The sequence below is a fragment of the Artemia sp. Qi Xiang Cuo genome, chromosome 3 (assembly GCF_049724085.1).
Source record: "Artemia sp. Qi Xiang Cuo chromosome 3, ASM4972408v1, whole genome shotgun sequence".
Taxonomy (NCBI): domain Eukaryota; kingdom Metazoa; phylum Arthropoda; class Branchiopoda; order Anostraca; family Artemiidae; genus Artemia; species Artemia sp. Qi Xiang Cuo.
Genome location: NC_142796.1, coordinates 30974902 through 30989140, shown reverse-complemented (window position 1 = coordinate 30989140; position 14239 = coordinate 30974902). Strand labels below are relative to the sequence as shown.

The 14239-nt window shown below is 39.4% G+C and overlaps 3 protein-coding genes across 3 annotated transcripts in view; 1 reads left to right on the top strand and 2 right to left on the bottom strand.

Moving 5' to 3' along the window:
• Nucleotides 1–605: 605 nt before the first annotated feature.
• LOC148954000 (uncharacterized) lies at nucleotides 606–1256 on the bottom strand. The gene has a single exon (XM_089086072.1). It carries the CDS (start codon nucleotides 1254–1256, stop codon nucleotides 606–608), a length of 651 nt encoding a protein of 216 aa, XP_088942198.1.
• A 47-nt stretch (nucleotides 1257–1303) lies between these two features.
• Nucleotides 1304–6925, bottom strand: LOC148953999 (uncharacterized). The gene is made up of 3 exons (XM_089086071.1): nucleotides 6855–6925; nucleotides 2139–2947; nucleotides 1304–1947 (listed from the first exon to the last, which is right to left on the bottom strand). Exons 1-3 carry the CDS (start codon nucleotides 6923–6925, stop codon nucleotides 1304–1306), a joined length of 1524 nt encoding a protein of 507 aa, XP_088942197.1.
• Nucleotides 6926–7051: 126 nt separating this feature from the next.
• Nucleotides 7052–14239, top strand: part of LOC148953998 (ubiquitin recognition factor in ER-associated degradation protein 1-like) — a 44022-nt gene continuing 36834 nt past the window's right edge. Inside the window, exon 1 of the mRNA XM_089085735.1 lies at nucleotides 7052–7169. Within this exon, the coding sequence (XP_088941861.1) occupies nucleotides 7164–7169 (6 nt within the window). The 5' untranslated portion in view covers nucleotides 7052–7163. The remainder of the gene's footprint in view (nucleotides 7170–14239) is intronic.

The following is a 14239-nucleotide window of genomic DNA, read 5'->3' as shown; positions in this document are numbered from 1 at the left end:
ATCAGAATCATTTATTAACATAAAAGCTTTCATAGTCAGGGCTTAAATCCCGACTAAATCGCGCTATTATTTACAAAGTGAACAAAGACACAAAAAAATTAATACACATGTCACTTATTGTATACAGAAACATAAAAAGGCACAAACGAATTGCTGAAGTGATTAGTGCGACACTTGGGCTGGGCTAGCTTTGTTGCTTTTGATCTTGTAGTTACTTTTTTTTCAGCATGGGGGGTAATATATTTCTGTGTTTATCACTTGTCAGAAGAAACTGGCCAAATTTACAGATAAGTTGAAAACAGCAATCGTGGAGTGACGGCAAAATTAGTTGAGACAGTGCTGATGCGTAATCGGTGTACTGATCAGACAGTATGGCCTTCACCACTCTTTTCTGGACTGATTTGAGTACTTCGCTCATATAGGCAATGTTCTGAACCTGTGGACCCCATACAGGGCACGCATACTCTAATATCGGGCGAATATATGTCAGGTAGGCTGTTTCCATTTGCGGCACTGAAAAACCAAATCTTCGCATCAGTAAAAGGGTACGCATGGCACAGTTCGTCTTTTTCACTACCTCTTGAAGGTGGAGGCTAAACGAAGAGTCAACACTGAACGTAGCACCGAGAATAACTACCGACGATACGCTTTGGTATGGTGGAGGGGGGGCAGTGAAAGTCCCGTTTGAGAGGGTTAAATCGAAGAATTTTGGTTTTCGTTTCGTTGATTTGGAGGCTTTTTTCAGAACACTGGTCTCTAAACTTGTCGATAAATGATTCACTGAACTGGGGAACGGTTTGAGACTTCTCAATGAGGTATTTTAAGAGGGTGGAAAGGTCATCTACGAATTTGAACCGTTCGTCAAAATCGGCAAGGACGAAGTTGATCACTGCCAAGAACAATAAGGCAGCGAGTTTAGTGCCTTGTGGGGCACCACACGTAAGCTCAGACCATTCCGAATCAGTATCACCCAGGTTGAGACCATATACACTATGTAGTCGGTCGTGTAAGAAATCTATTATTAATAAGAGAATATGTCTGCAAGCTCCCATAACCTTCAGATTGTTCACTGTAGTATAATGGCGTAGCAAGTCGAAGGCTTTTCTATAGTCGGCTAGGAGGAGATCTATAGTTGTGCCTCCTTGGTCAAGCCATTCAACAATAAGGTGATACAGACGCACAAGATAAATAGTTGTACTACTACCTTTCAAGCACCCGTATTGGTATGGATCAAGAGAGCCCTGGACTTGTGACATAAGTTCACGATATATAAATGATTCCGCTACTTTAGAGAGGTTCGGAACTATCGAAATTGGGCGGAGTTGGTCGCAAGATTTCGGGTTTTCACTTTTGGAATGACGCGCACATAAGCTCTCTTCCAAACACTGGGGAACACTTGTTCGCGAAAACATTGTTTAATAATAGAGCTGAGTGGCTTTGCGAGAAAAATGGAGAACTCACGTAACAACTTGACAGTGAGTTCACCAGGGTACGAAGCACAGTTTACTTTCAGTTTCTGAAGTTCCTTAAAGACGGCATATTCAGATACTTCACATATCTCATCAGTCCCGGTGTCAACAATGATATTCTCAATTTCTGAGTTTATGATTGATGGGTAGGTGGTGCATATGCCGGAGAAAAAATTGTTCACTTCAGTAGCTGATGTCAGTGTGCCGTCATCTTTGAGTAGTCTCAGGTCCTTTGGCGTTGATTTCCCTGCAAGGGTTTTGACTGAGGAGTGCCATTTGTGAGATTCAGTGTGCAGTAATTGTGTTATTTTCTCTTTTACATACTGTCTTTGGGCTAGTCTCTTTAACTTTACAATTCTGTTACGCAAACTGGCTGCAGCCACTTGATTTCCAGCTTTTTGGATACTACAGCGAGTTTTTATAATCTGCTTGAGTTTGCAGGTGATCCATGGTTTGTCAGTGTCACAAACCGTAATAACTTTTAATGGAAAAAAATCGTGGAATTTTTCCAACAGAAGGCTGTTCAGTTTGCTGACTTTGACATTAATGTCGGTCCCTGCACAAATGTCCTCAAAATCGTAAGTACCAATCCAGCGACCGAATTGAGCTATTGAAGACCTTGTGATGGGCCGAATTGTGGTTTTTTTTTTCGTTTCGGTCGTGGGATACTTGCTTCTGCTTCCCAGAAAATTATAAAATGGTCAGAATTCTGAAGGGGACCTAGAGATCGGGGAGCGTTATAAAGATCTGCCATGTTCGTAAAGATCATGTCAAGAGTACTGCCACTTTGGTGAGTCGGTATTTTCACCACTTGTTTCATGTCCAAAATGTTTGAGACCCACTGACCATTGGTCTGATTGAAATCGCCAGCAATCACAAATGCAGGGGAAGTGTACTTGTGGTGCATTCTGTCGACGAACACTTGTATATGCTCAATAAGTTCTTTTCTGTTCCCAGCGCTTTCTGGATAGTACACTGACGCAACTATTAAGCAGGAGAATCTTCGTGACAGATGCGCCAGTCTGCACTCCACCCACACAATCTCATGGCTCGAATCATTGGGGCTACTTAACAGTTTTGATGGTAGGTCGTCACGTATATAAAGTCCTACGCCACCTCCGCGGCCTCGGTTACGTCGAGTGTTGAGGTAGCTTCTGTAACCTTTAATCCGTGCAGTCTCCTCAGTTATGTCCCAACACTCGCTAATAATTGCAATGGGTACGTTATTCTGCTTAATTAACACCTCCAGCTTGTCCATTTTATTGTTCAAAGATCGAGCGTTACACATTAGCATATTCGGCAGTTTGTATTTTGCTGAGAATTGCTCCGGATGCAAATTTGGAGGAGTAGGTTCCGAAGCGCTGCAGTTAACATTCTCTATAAACCAGGGAACAAGTAGGGGTGGAGTATCGTGAGGAGGAGTGCAACGGATTACGACTAGGTTACTCGTCCTCGTCAGCCGGTCCTTTGTCTTTCTCCTGCGGCAGATAAGCACCGGTAGTCTGACTTGGCGTTTCCCTTTTCCTCCTTGTTTGCCTCGGTAGGTTTACTTATTCCAGAAGTCCGATAAGCAAGAGCACTGTGGTGTCCCTAAGTAGAGATCTATACCCCTGTTTACTGGTGGTTTTTTCTAGAGTCTTAATAGCTACAAGTTACAAAAGGTAGATGGTGCCACTGATAAATTCGGTGATTGAATCTTCATTAGGGCCGATTTTTCGTATTTAATTTGCATGATGATTGCACAAAGTAAAGTCAGGAACAGCAAGTCTTTGGTTACTTTCACTATCAAAGCAGGAATCCGGTTAAAATGAGAACTGGATTAGCTAAACTAAGAAGGCGGAGGCGGCTTTTTCAAAGCGCTCTCACCGCCATCTACATCAAGGAAACCTCAGGAGCAAGAGATCACCGGGAGCAAGGGAAGCGTCGAGACCTGCTCACCTGTTCCCTGCAATTTAAGGCTAATTAACCGGCAGGTACCAATACGGTGCTTCCGGCAGGTTCTCTCCCCTCTTCTGCTTGGTCTCAAGCGATCCACGCAGTCCACAGGACTTCACTAATTCAGAAGAAACATAAACATATACACACGCCGATTTTAACCTTTTTTTCGCGCCCGAAAACCAAACTCACAAACAAGAATGGCAACGCTGCGCGGCTAAAAATCATGCAATCGGCGCATGCGCATCCAATAGACACACCTGGTTCCTAGAATATGGCTCTTCTTAACTGGAAAAAAAAATATTCACTTACTTGGAAAATCACAATTATAAATCTGGTTTCAAAATTATCCCCCAAAAAAATATCAAAATCTTATTCAAAACTAGTGAAATGACAAAGTATATTTTCCTTAGTTATTTCAGCCATGGTTGCCATGTTGTAATTATTTCAGTTATGTCTACCTACCATTCAGCCTTCTTCTAAGCAACAAAAGTATGTAAACTACAAAATAGTCTCTGAAAAACTTGACAAAGTCAACTAGGAAAAGCCTATTACTAATGATATCGAGAAGAGTTGGTCAAATGTAAAAACGGAAATTCTAAATGCTGAAAAGTCATGCACCACAATTTTTCAGGGGAAACAGGCAAAAAGTTTACCTTTTTTAACTACTAAAATTAGTAAGCTAATCAACAGAAAACACAGAGCATGGAACTGCTGTAGAAAAAATAAAACCACAGAAAATTATCTAGTCTTCAATTCCTTTTGTAATCAAATAACAAACCAAATAAAGGTGTTGAAGAGAAGGTTTGAGGAAAAACTGGCAGAGGAAGTTAAGGTTAACCCTAAATCTTTCCGGGGTTATGCCACTCTAAAATGTAGCAGCAGACGCACAATCCCAGATATCCTGCTTGATAGGAAATCAGTTGCTGATCCTGAACTGAAAGTTGAAATTTTCAATCAATATTTCTCTTCTGTTTTTTTGTTCAACCCCAGTATTGTATATCCTACACCTCCCTTATATGATGTATCACATAATATGGAACCAATTCTGATTACTGATACTTTGGTTCTAAAGGAACTGACATCCCTCAAGCTGCTTGGTCATGATATTTTCTTTTCTTTGGAATACTCAACCGTCTTTTGAACCTCCTATTGCTTCCAAGCTAATAAGTCGTAAAATAACTTTACTTGGTGTGGTGATTTCTTCTGACCTCTCATGGTGGGAGAATACAAAGACAATTGTAAAAAAAGCTAACAGTGCAATCCAAATGCTAAAAACACTGAAAAAATCTCAAGTTCCTAAGGACAAGCTGAAACTAATATTTTGCACTTGCATCTGTCCCTTAGTTGAATATGCTTGTCCGGTTTGGCACTTTGCCCTTACGCTGGATGAAACTGATAAAATAGACAAGTTCAGAATAGATCACTGCAAATCATTTATGGCGATTCCCCTCTACCTTACTCCTTTTAGCTCAAAGAATTTAAACTTGAATCCCTTTCTTCCCACTGAGAAAATTTATGCCAAAGATTTGGCTCCTCCCTCCTCAAACATCTGATCTCCCAATCATTCCTTCCCCCACTTTTTGTCCCTATAAGATCTTGTCTCCCCAGGGAAGTGGCTGAGAAGGCTCCAAAACTGACCCCAGTCCACTGTAACACCATGTGCTAAGCTTTGCTTTGTGAAATGTTACAATGATCTCTAGTGTTTTTATTCTTTAGTTTATTTTATCCTGACAAAGTTTTATCAAACAGTTTTATTCTCAATCCCAAGTGTTTTTATCCTGAAAAAGTTTTATCAGACAACTTTATTTTGCTAATTATGACTATAGAGACATCATATTTGGGCTTTGCCCACAAGAGCTGTGTCTTGTTTTTGAATTAAATGAATTTGAAATTTGAAAAAAAAACTGAATAAATCCACTGGCCCAGACGGCATTCACCCACATATCCTACATGAATGTTGTACAGTTTTGTGTCAACCTCTTTCCCTGCTGTTCAAATTATCATTAAATCTTTCTAGACTACCTCAGGATTGGAAAAATGCACATTTTATTCCTATTTTTGAAAAAAGGTAGAAAGGACCTTGCTGAAAATTATCAACCCATCAGCATGACGTCAGCAGTTATTAAGGTTCTTGAAAGGATAATCAATTCTGCAGTTGTTAAACACCTTGAAGCAAATAATGTTTTACACAGTTCACAACATGGCTTTCGTTCTGGAAGATCTGTTGACACCAATCTCCTTGAATCATATGATCACATTACCAATTTGCTTGATATTGGGGTTCCTGCTGACATGATTCTGCTTGACTTTTCTAAAGCTTTTGACAAAGTGTGTCACAATCAACTTGCAATGAAATTCCGCGCAGTTAAGCTCAAAGAGAAACCCCTGCACTGGATCCTTGATTTTCTTTATTTGTGAAAAAAATGTGTTCAGTTGTTTGATGACTCTGGAGATTGTATTCTTTCTTCCTCAATGTTTGGTCTGAGTGGAGTTCCTCAGGAAAGTGTCTTGGGTCCTACATTATTTAATATATTCATCAATGATGATTTTAGATAGAGATTTTACAATGATTTAGCTCTTAAAGAGTGAATTAGCTGGTCAACTAATGAATATGTTACTCTAATGGCAAAACAAAACTGTATAATTTTTTTCAAAAACATTGCATGTAGTTGATGTTCAGTCATTGAAAATAACACCTAACACTTGGAAAAAACATTTAAATGAAACATTACATTTAGGGGAGAGTGGTCCATACTGAGCTGGATTTTGGAAAAATGGATTTTCTTGCTACCTGTTGGGTGTTTTGTTACTTTGCTTGCATCATAACATAGCACATAACAAGTAGTTTTTTTTTTATAATTTTTGCAGATTATATTACTGGCTCCATCTAGGGAAAAATCTCAGTGGATCATTATTTACCAACTGGCCCAGTATGGACTGGGTTGGTGCATAGTGAGCCATCCTATGGTACATACTGGGCCGTTTGAAGACTTTCACATAAAAGATGATTTGTTTGTTGTGTTAAAATGGTACAAAGGTAAACAAAACTTCTAAAAAATGAAACAGGTGACAGTCATTTGTTTATAATGTTGAAGTGCTAGAAAAGTAAGAAAACTAAAATGTTATGCTATAAAAAAGTGTTTCGCAATAAGTGAAAACTACAGATGTTTACCAATTCCCAAAAGTAAAGAAAGAAGATGCCCTTGAAGCTGTCCCTTTTGCTGGGATTGGGTTTGAAATCTTCTCCAGAATATCTTCACGGGGATACACAATGGCATTTTCTTATGGGCTACTTCCACCTATTCACTCCCGCCATGCTCAGCACACTAACTTGGGCAGAGTCTTTGTTCTTTACCTGTACCACTCCAGGGAAGTATTTGCCTTCATAAAAATTTTCACAAAATCGCCAACTATAATTGTGCCAAACAGTCCATTATCTGGACATACCTTGTCTTCTTCCTCCTGTCCAATGTGAAGCAATGAATCATCACTGTCATCATGGAGTGAAAGGCTTCCATCACTGTCCTTGTTGAACTGTAAAACCTGCTTTGCTGCTTTCTTTGCACTCCCCTTGAATTGGCTTTGCAGCTTTCCCCTTTCTGCTGGCTCTTGCTACTTCCTCTAATTTGATTTGTTACTTTACAGGTATATCAGTCAAGATTTTGGACGAGCCTTGCTTCCTACCTCGGAGAGACTGCTTCCTAGGAGCAGCTTTAGCAAAAGGCCTCACCTGTTCTGGACTGAAGGTGATGGAAGATGAGGGTATGTGCATCTGTCTTACATTGTTGGTCATGCTTGCTCTTTGAAGCTGAGGGCTGGTACTCACACCTGTGCTGTTAGCCTTTGGGTGAGAGTCCACAGCTTCTGTCATGATTGTGGTACTGCTTGATCTGTTCTCCTCACTTTTGGGTCTGTGTGACATATGAGCACAGGAAATCTTGTTCTGTAAATACGCCTGGGTTGTAAGGCCAAATGCCTGATCTAGTAAACCCACTCTGGATGTTGGAAGGGGTAAATGCGAGTGGAAAGGCTGAACCAACTAGTCAAGCAATATTGTAGATCAAGCTGGTTTTCCCTGATTGCTCAGCATCCAATTATCCATTGCCCTGTTCTGCTGGGCCTTGAATGAGAAATAGACACTGGCATCAAGGGGTTGTAGCTTGTGGCTGCAGTGTGGGGGAATAGTCAGTAGGACTACGCCATTTTTCTTGGCAAATTCCAGTGCATTTATGGAGATATGGGATTCATGATTGTCTAGTATGAAGTATGAGCAGCTTTTTCTGCTCAGTTGAAGCTTGCAAATGTTGCAAGTAGTTGCAAAACAGTACTTGGGATACCAATTCAGCTTCTGTTCAGCATATTCGGCTGAAATTTTTTCTGGGAAAGATCAAGTACAGAGGCAAGAAATGTCCAGTAGCAGCAACTGTTCCAATCACCGTCACTAGAGTTCTTCTTTCTGCTGAAGTGACTTTACCTACTATTTTTCCCTTTTTCTCGACATGGACCTTTTGGGGCTTGTGAACTGTTGTCACACCTGTTTTGTCCGTGTTTTAAATATCAGCTGCATCAAAGCAGTTTTTTTCAAGCATAGTGCACAGGTTGTTGAAAAACTGCATCACATTGTGAGGATTGAAGCTGGTTGCTTGACTGAGGCTGGTTGTTTCTGGTTTCCTCAGTGATAAAGTAGGATTCCGAGATATGAAACCACACATATTAACTGGATTTATTGTTTCACTATTATGTCAAGGCCCATGAAATTCACATGACCTGAGTGCAGACTTCGTGCTGCTAGTGGAACAGTCCAGTGCAGTCGGTGTCAACAGTGGTTTCATCCAAAGTGTGCAGGCATTTCTATTGAGGAGAGAAAACAATTTGGTGAGTGGTTATGTTTAAACTGCCAGTCCCCCCGTTCTTTGAATGATGACCCTGAACCACCTTTAGCACCACTTTCTCTACACCCTGGCTCTAAACCACGCTCTACACCCAAGTCTGCCACAAAACCTACAACCCCAAAATCAGTTTCAAAAAATCAAGCTTCCCAAGTCCCCCTTGTGTTGACTGTGTTAAACACATCAAACAGCTGGCTGATCTCCTAGCTAAATACAATTCCCAGTTAGAGAAGAATTCAGAGCATGAAGAAGCCATAGAAGATTTGAAAAAACAAGTTGACATTTTTCTCAATGACCAAAAATTGGTAACCACATACTCCATGAACGCGATCTTGAAATTAAAAAATTAAGTGAAAATAATAACTCCCATAATTCCCTCAGCCTCCTTATGGAAGATGAACTCTACAATCTAGAAAACAATCAAGTGACCCTTAAATCGAAAATCACCAAATTACAAGAGGACTTAAAAAACAACGAAGCAATTATTACTACACTAGGGGATCAATTATCAGACTTCAGTAAATCCAGCATTAATTGCAAAGTATCCCATGAGAGCATACAAATACCTACTTGTAGTATGACTACTGATGACGCCCTTGAGTTTTTGAATAGTCCAGTGACTTCCGGTTTTTCACATAAATTATCAGGTGATAATGAACTAAACAAAAGGATTAACAAGGTTATGGAGAAGTCATTACCAGATGATGACATTGTTATTATTTTTGAAGAAATTACGAAAGTGATGGATAAAAGGGAAATGAATATAAAAATAAGCAGAAAGGAAAATGTGATCTGCAAGCCTTTTGATAGTGGTTTCTGCAAGTTTCGCAAACAATGCAAGTTTCTATATATTTGTCGTCATTTTATTTCGGGAGTCTGTGTGTCTGATAAGTGTATTTTTGACCATGTTGATCTGTGTTCTGTTTTATCTTGTATTGATAAGTCGTGTACTTTTGCTCATGCATCTTCAGGATTGGTGTGCAGGTTTAAAACCCAACGTTTTTTAGAGTGACGCCGAAAGTATTCACGACCCCCCCCCCATAGTTCATGTTCCATTCGACTTTCAGTCTTATCACCCTGCATACCCAATACAGAGCAGTTTACCTCAGGAATCCATCCCTCGAAACAATCCTCCGCCCCAAGTACTTACGCGTACCCATTCAGTCCAACCCCTACAATCACTTTACTCAATTTGAACCCCCCCCCTCCACCCCTCACTCATATTCCTCCCAAAAATCCACTTCCTTTCGGACTCCGTTCTTCTTCGTGCGTCCAAGAAGTTACCGGCTGGTTCTGGACTCCCCGTTATTTGCCGAAACAAACCCAACCCCTCCTTTCTCAGACACCCCCAATGTACTTCCCTCCCTCAGCATCATCTTGCCCCCCTCCCCACCCCCCATATAAAGAACACTCCCAATTGGACTTATTCCCAGATCACCAGGAAACCTTTCTCCCCTCCCTTACACTTTATCCCCCCTGGCTACCCTACCAGTATGACTCTGGTTTAAGAGTAAGCAGGCAGAATGATCCACTTGTAACACCTCCATGCAGAGTTTCTAAAACTTCAAATAGTTACCGCTGTTTAGAGTCTCCGCTAGTACCTGCTCAATTAAATGCAGTTGTATTTGAAAAAGACGGATTTGATCCCCCTGTCCCTTGTTCTCACTATCCAAGTTTAGTCCCCGTCAAGAATTCCACTAGAACCCCTGACGCTATCTGTGGTATAAAAAAGTTAAGTGTAAAAACAGTATCTTCACAAGTCGCTTTCGATTCCCCAAACTTTTGTTGAGCAACGCGGAAAGCCTTAACTTTGAAAAACTTAATGAATTAGACACCCTTTCTAAAATATATAGATTAGATATAATCGCTATTACTGAAGTTCAAGCTCAACATTTGCACATGTTAAAGATTAAAAATTTTTCTAAATTTATTAAGCTCCGACCAGAAAACCGCCCTCTGGGTAAGAAAGGTGGCGGAATTCTGTTCTTTGTCTGTAATGATTTATACCCAAGTGAAATCCCAATTCTGTGTCTTACTCCCTTTGATGAAGTTATGTGGGTGTGTGTTCGACCTAAAGTCTTGCCGCGTCCTTTTAATTTAATTGTCCTGTGTTGTTTTTATTACTCCCCTAATCAGAGATCCGCTGACAAAATAAATTTTATCGAGAAATTACATGCAAGTGCTGACATGTAATTTAAAACATGCTTGTAATTTAAAACAGGTCGTTAATGTCCCTACTATAAAAGGCAATACTACTCTTGATTTAATTTGCACTAATCTTTCGAAGTTTTACAAACCCGTCTCCACTCTGCCCCCTCTAGGGGGTTGTTACCACTTTAGCCTTTTTCTATCTCTACTGGCTAAAGTTAAACAGTCGGCTTCTATAACTGAAACCACTTATAGACCTCTCACTGACTCAGGACTTTTCAATTTTGGCTCCTGGATTACTACTGAAAATTGGTCCAAAAAACAATTAAAAAAACAAAAAAAACTAAAGAAACAATTAAGAAAAGCAGCTTCTAATTATTATAATAGTAAAGTCAAATATCTATATTCTAACAAGCCCAAGCAATGGTACAGAAAAATTAAAGAAATATGCGGAAAAAGTCCTTCCGAAATTGATTTTCATCTCCCTGAACCCCTAATAAGACTGCCAATGATTTGAACTTCTACCTTGCTTCCATCGTGGAAAGTCTCCCCCCTTTCACTGGCTCAAGTCCAACTATTCCTCCCAATACTTCCTTCCCCTTTATTTCTGCCTCTGATGTTATAAATAAAATTCTTCAGCTTAGAAAATCAAGTATTTGTCCCTTGGACATCCCAATTGACTTAATTAAAGCCTTTTTGGACAAAATTGCTGAGCCTTTATCAAATATTTTCAACCACATCACAAAATTTGGTAAATTCCCAAGTTGCTGGAAACAAGGTTTTATACAACATTCGCCCCATTACACTCACTTCTGTTTTTTCCAAACTTTATGAAGGGTTCCTCTGTGAGGATAAAATTTGTCTGCGTATTGACACTCAGCAGTAACTTAAAGAAAACTTCCACCACCCATTACCTTGTGCACTTAATGCATACCATCGTAAGTAACCTTGATAAACCAAATGTTTGGCTGAACCTTGTCTTAGTTGATTTCCAAAAAGCTTTTGACCTGGTTGACCACACCACCCTAATTCGTTCACTACTGGTTAACTTTAAACTTGATCCTCTGTTAGTAAATATTGCTATATTGTTTCTTTCAAATAGATCTCAAGTTGTTAAATACAAAAATATTTTCTCTAACCCCCTCCCTATATATTGTGGAATTCCTCGAGGAACCTTATTGAGACCACTTTTATTTCTAGTCATGATTAACGATATTGGTAAGGACTTCCCCAAAAGGTGAAATTACGTGGATGACTTGTCGATCCTCGAAGTATGTCACAGGAATATTAAAAGTGACCCCCTTGAAATTCTAACCCACATTTTGGATGAAGCTAAGAGCCTAAATATGAAAGTAAATTCCACTAAATCAAATACAATGACGATAAATTTCTTGAAATCTACTCCCGCCTTCCTTGACCTTATCCCCCCAGATATTTCTGTGTCTTCCTTTAAATTACTTGGGGTTACAATTTCCTCTAATTTAAAGTGGGATATTCACGTGAAAGATATTGTCGTAGAGCTAATGCTTCCATGTCTCTCCTTAAGCTCTTGAATAAATTTAACGTCCCCCCATCCCATTCTTTAAGGATTTATACTTCCTTTGTCCGCCCCTGCATCTTGAATATGCTTGTCCAGTTTGGCATCCTGGCATCTCCCGTGATGAATCAGATAAAATTGAATCTATTCAAAAAAGAGCACTAAGAATGATTTTTAAAGAAACTTTGGTACCATATTCACTCCTTTTAAAAAAAAGGCCAAGCTGGAAACTCTTGAGCACAGGAGAGGAACGCTGTGCCCCCGTTTTGCAAAAAAATGCAATAATAAACCCTCGCACGGAAAACATTTTCCCCAAAAGACAATCCCCATCCAGACACCGCCTGCCACATACTGTTTCTGAACCCGTCCCTATCTTGTCCCCCATCTGTTGTTTAACCTCCAGATATGAGAAAACCTTTGTCATACCACTAGTTGTTTGTTTTTTTTTTTTTTTTTTTTTTTTTTTTTTTTTTTTATTTACTGGTGATACCCATGCTTGTGTCCGTTTGGTTCTTCTGTTCCCTCCCCTTTTTATATACTCTCTTTTAAACCTTTTTAACACTATTTTTATCTCAATTTTTTTTTTGGTTTTGTTTTAGTTTATGCCTTTTTAACTTTCTTACATTTGACACTTTTTGTTTTTTAGACTAATGAATGGCTTTGCCTTTCTGATATTGTTTTTGGCATTGTCTAGCCAGTTTTTTAGTTGTTGTGCTATTTCTATGGGGCTTGTGATAGTCAATTTTTGAAATAAATATCTTATCTTATCTTACATCCATTCTTTGACTACTTTTTCGTGGTCAACCCATGCCTGGGGCATTTTTTTATTATTTGCTAATGCAAACTGATATGCAAGTTTCCTGGCCTGTATTTCAGTAAGCCCGTAGCACATGTTTGAAGCAATGATTAAGTAAGTGACCAAAGCAGCTTCTTCATTGGGAGAAAACACAGTGACAAATCCATGCTTTCTGGCAAGACTGGCTGAGACTTTCTGGTCATCACTGAAATTCTTGTATTTGTTGTACTGCTGCTGAAGCGTTGCTCTGGGAATGCCAAACATACCTCCAGCCATTTGGACACTGATACCTTCATAGACCTTATTCAAAGCTAGTCTAGTATTCTCTTTGGATTCAGCCTGCCATACCGCTGCATCCTGTCTGTACTTTTTTATCTGGCCCCTTGGGACTCTTGGCATTTTGAGACTTCTTTCTGGTTGTAGACCAGTTCCTAGAACAAAAGTACTTTGATTAGCAAATCAATTTCTTGAAGAAACTTGAGCAAAAATCCTATGCTACATAGTGAGCCACTGACCCAGTATATACTGCTTCTAAGTGGCTCAGTATGTACCACAGGCCGTCTGTTCTTTAAAAGTGAAACTGCCTGAAGCTGGTTGTAAGAATAGGTAAAAGATGGCACTGCTTATGCTCTCTGATAAATAAGGATTCAAACAAGGTAGAAAACAACCTTCTAGGATAAACCATAGCAGAGAAAGATGAAGAAGTGCATACAAGAAATATTTTTCCTAGGGTATAACAAAAAGGTTAAATAGACATGGGGAAAAGCGAAGATAGAAACATACCTTCAAAAATGGACAAAAAAATGGCCATCTTGTAAACTATGTCAAAAGGCTTGAGGGTCCTTTTTCAACTCAGTGCATGGCAGTTAAGCTTAGTGGCTCACTTAGGCCTACCTATGCTCAGTATGTACCACTTCCCCCTACTTTATACTGGGATTTTTTTTCAATGACTGTTTCAATGAAAGAATTGTTTTCTAACTTCAAACTGTCCAAAGACTGCTATCCCCCCCATGTGCAGATATATAGCCCAAGTTATATATTTCCCATATGTTCTGTCACTTGTCTTTGTCTTGTGCTAAGCTGAAAAAAAACTAAAGAAAAAACCAGTTTGTTCTCATGTTTTACACAGCATAAACTTGAGTGAGTGGCCCATAATAGCTTTTGACCCCCCTACTTTATGCTGGGATTTTTTTTTTTCAATGACTGTTTCAATGAAAGAATTATTTTCTGACTTCAAACTGTCCAAAGACTGTACCCCCCCCCCAGGTGCAAATATATAGCCCAAATTATATATATCCCATATTCTGTCACTTGTCTTAGTCTTGTCTTGTGCTAAGCTGAAAAAAACTAAAGAAAAACCAGTTTGTTCTCAAGTTTTACACAGCATAAACTTGAGTGAGTGGCCCATAATAACTTTTGACTCTTTTGTTGTATCCTATCTGATGATAGAATTGCTAAATTT

Bases quoted from the DNA above. Each gene is read 5' to 3' on its own strand.
- LOC148954000 (XM_089086072.1), bottom strand. From the start codon at position 1,256: ATGTCACAAGTCCAGGGCTCTCTTGATCCATACCAATACGGGTGCTTG.
- LOC148953999 (XM_089086071.1), bottom strand. From the start codon at position 6,925: ATGGAAGCCTTTCACTCCATGATGACAGTGATGATTCATTGCTTCACA. The intron at 2,948-6,854 runs GTATGTCCAGAT...TATCTGCCGCAG, and splicing joins GACAGGAGGAAGAAGACAAG to GAGAAAGACAAAGGACCGGC. The intron at 1,948-2,138 runs GTATCCCACGAC...TTCCATTAAAAG, and splicing joins TTTCTGGGAAGCAGAAGCAA to TTATTACGGTTTGTGACACT.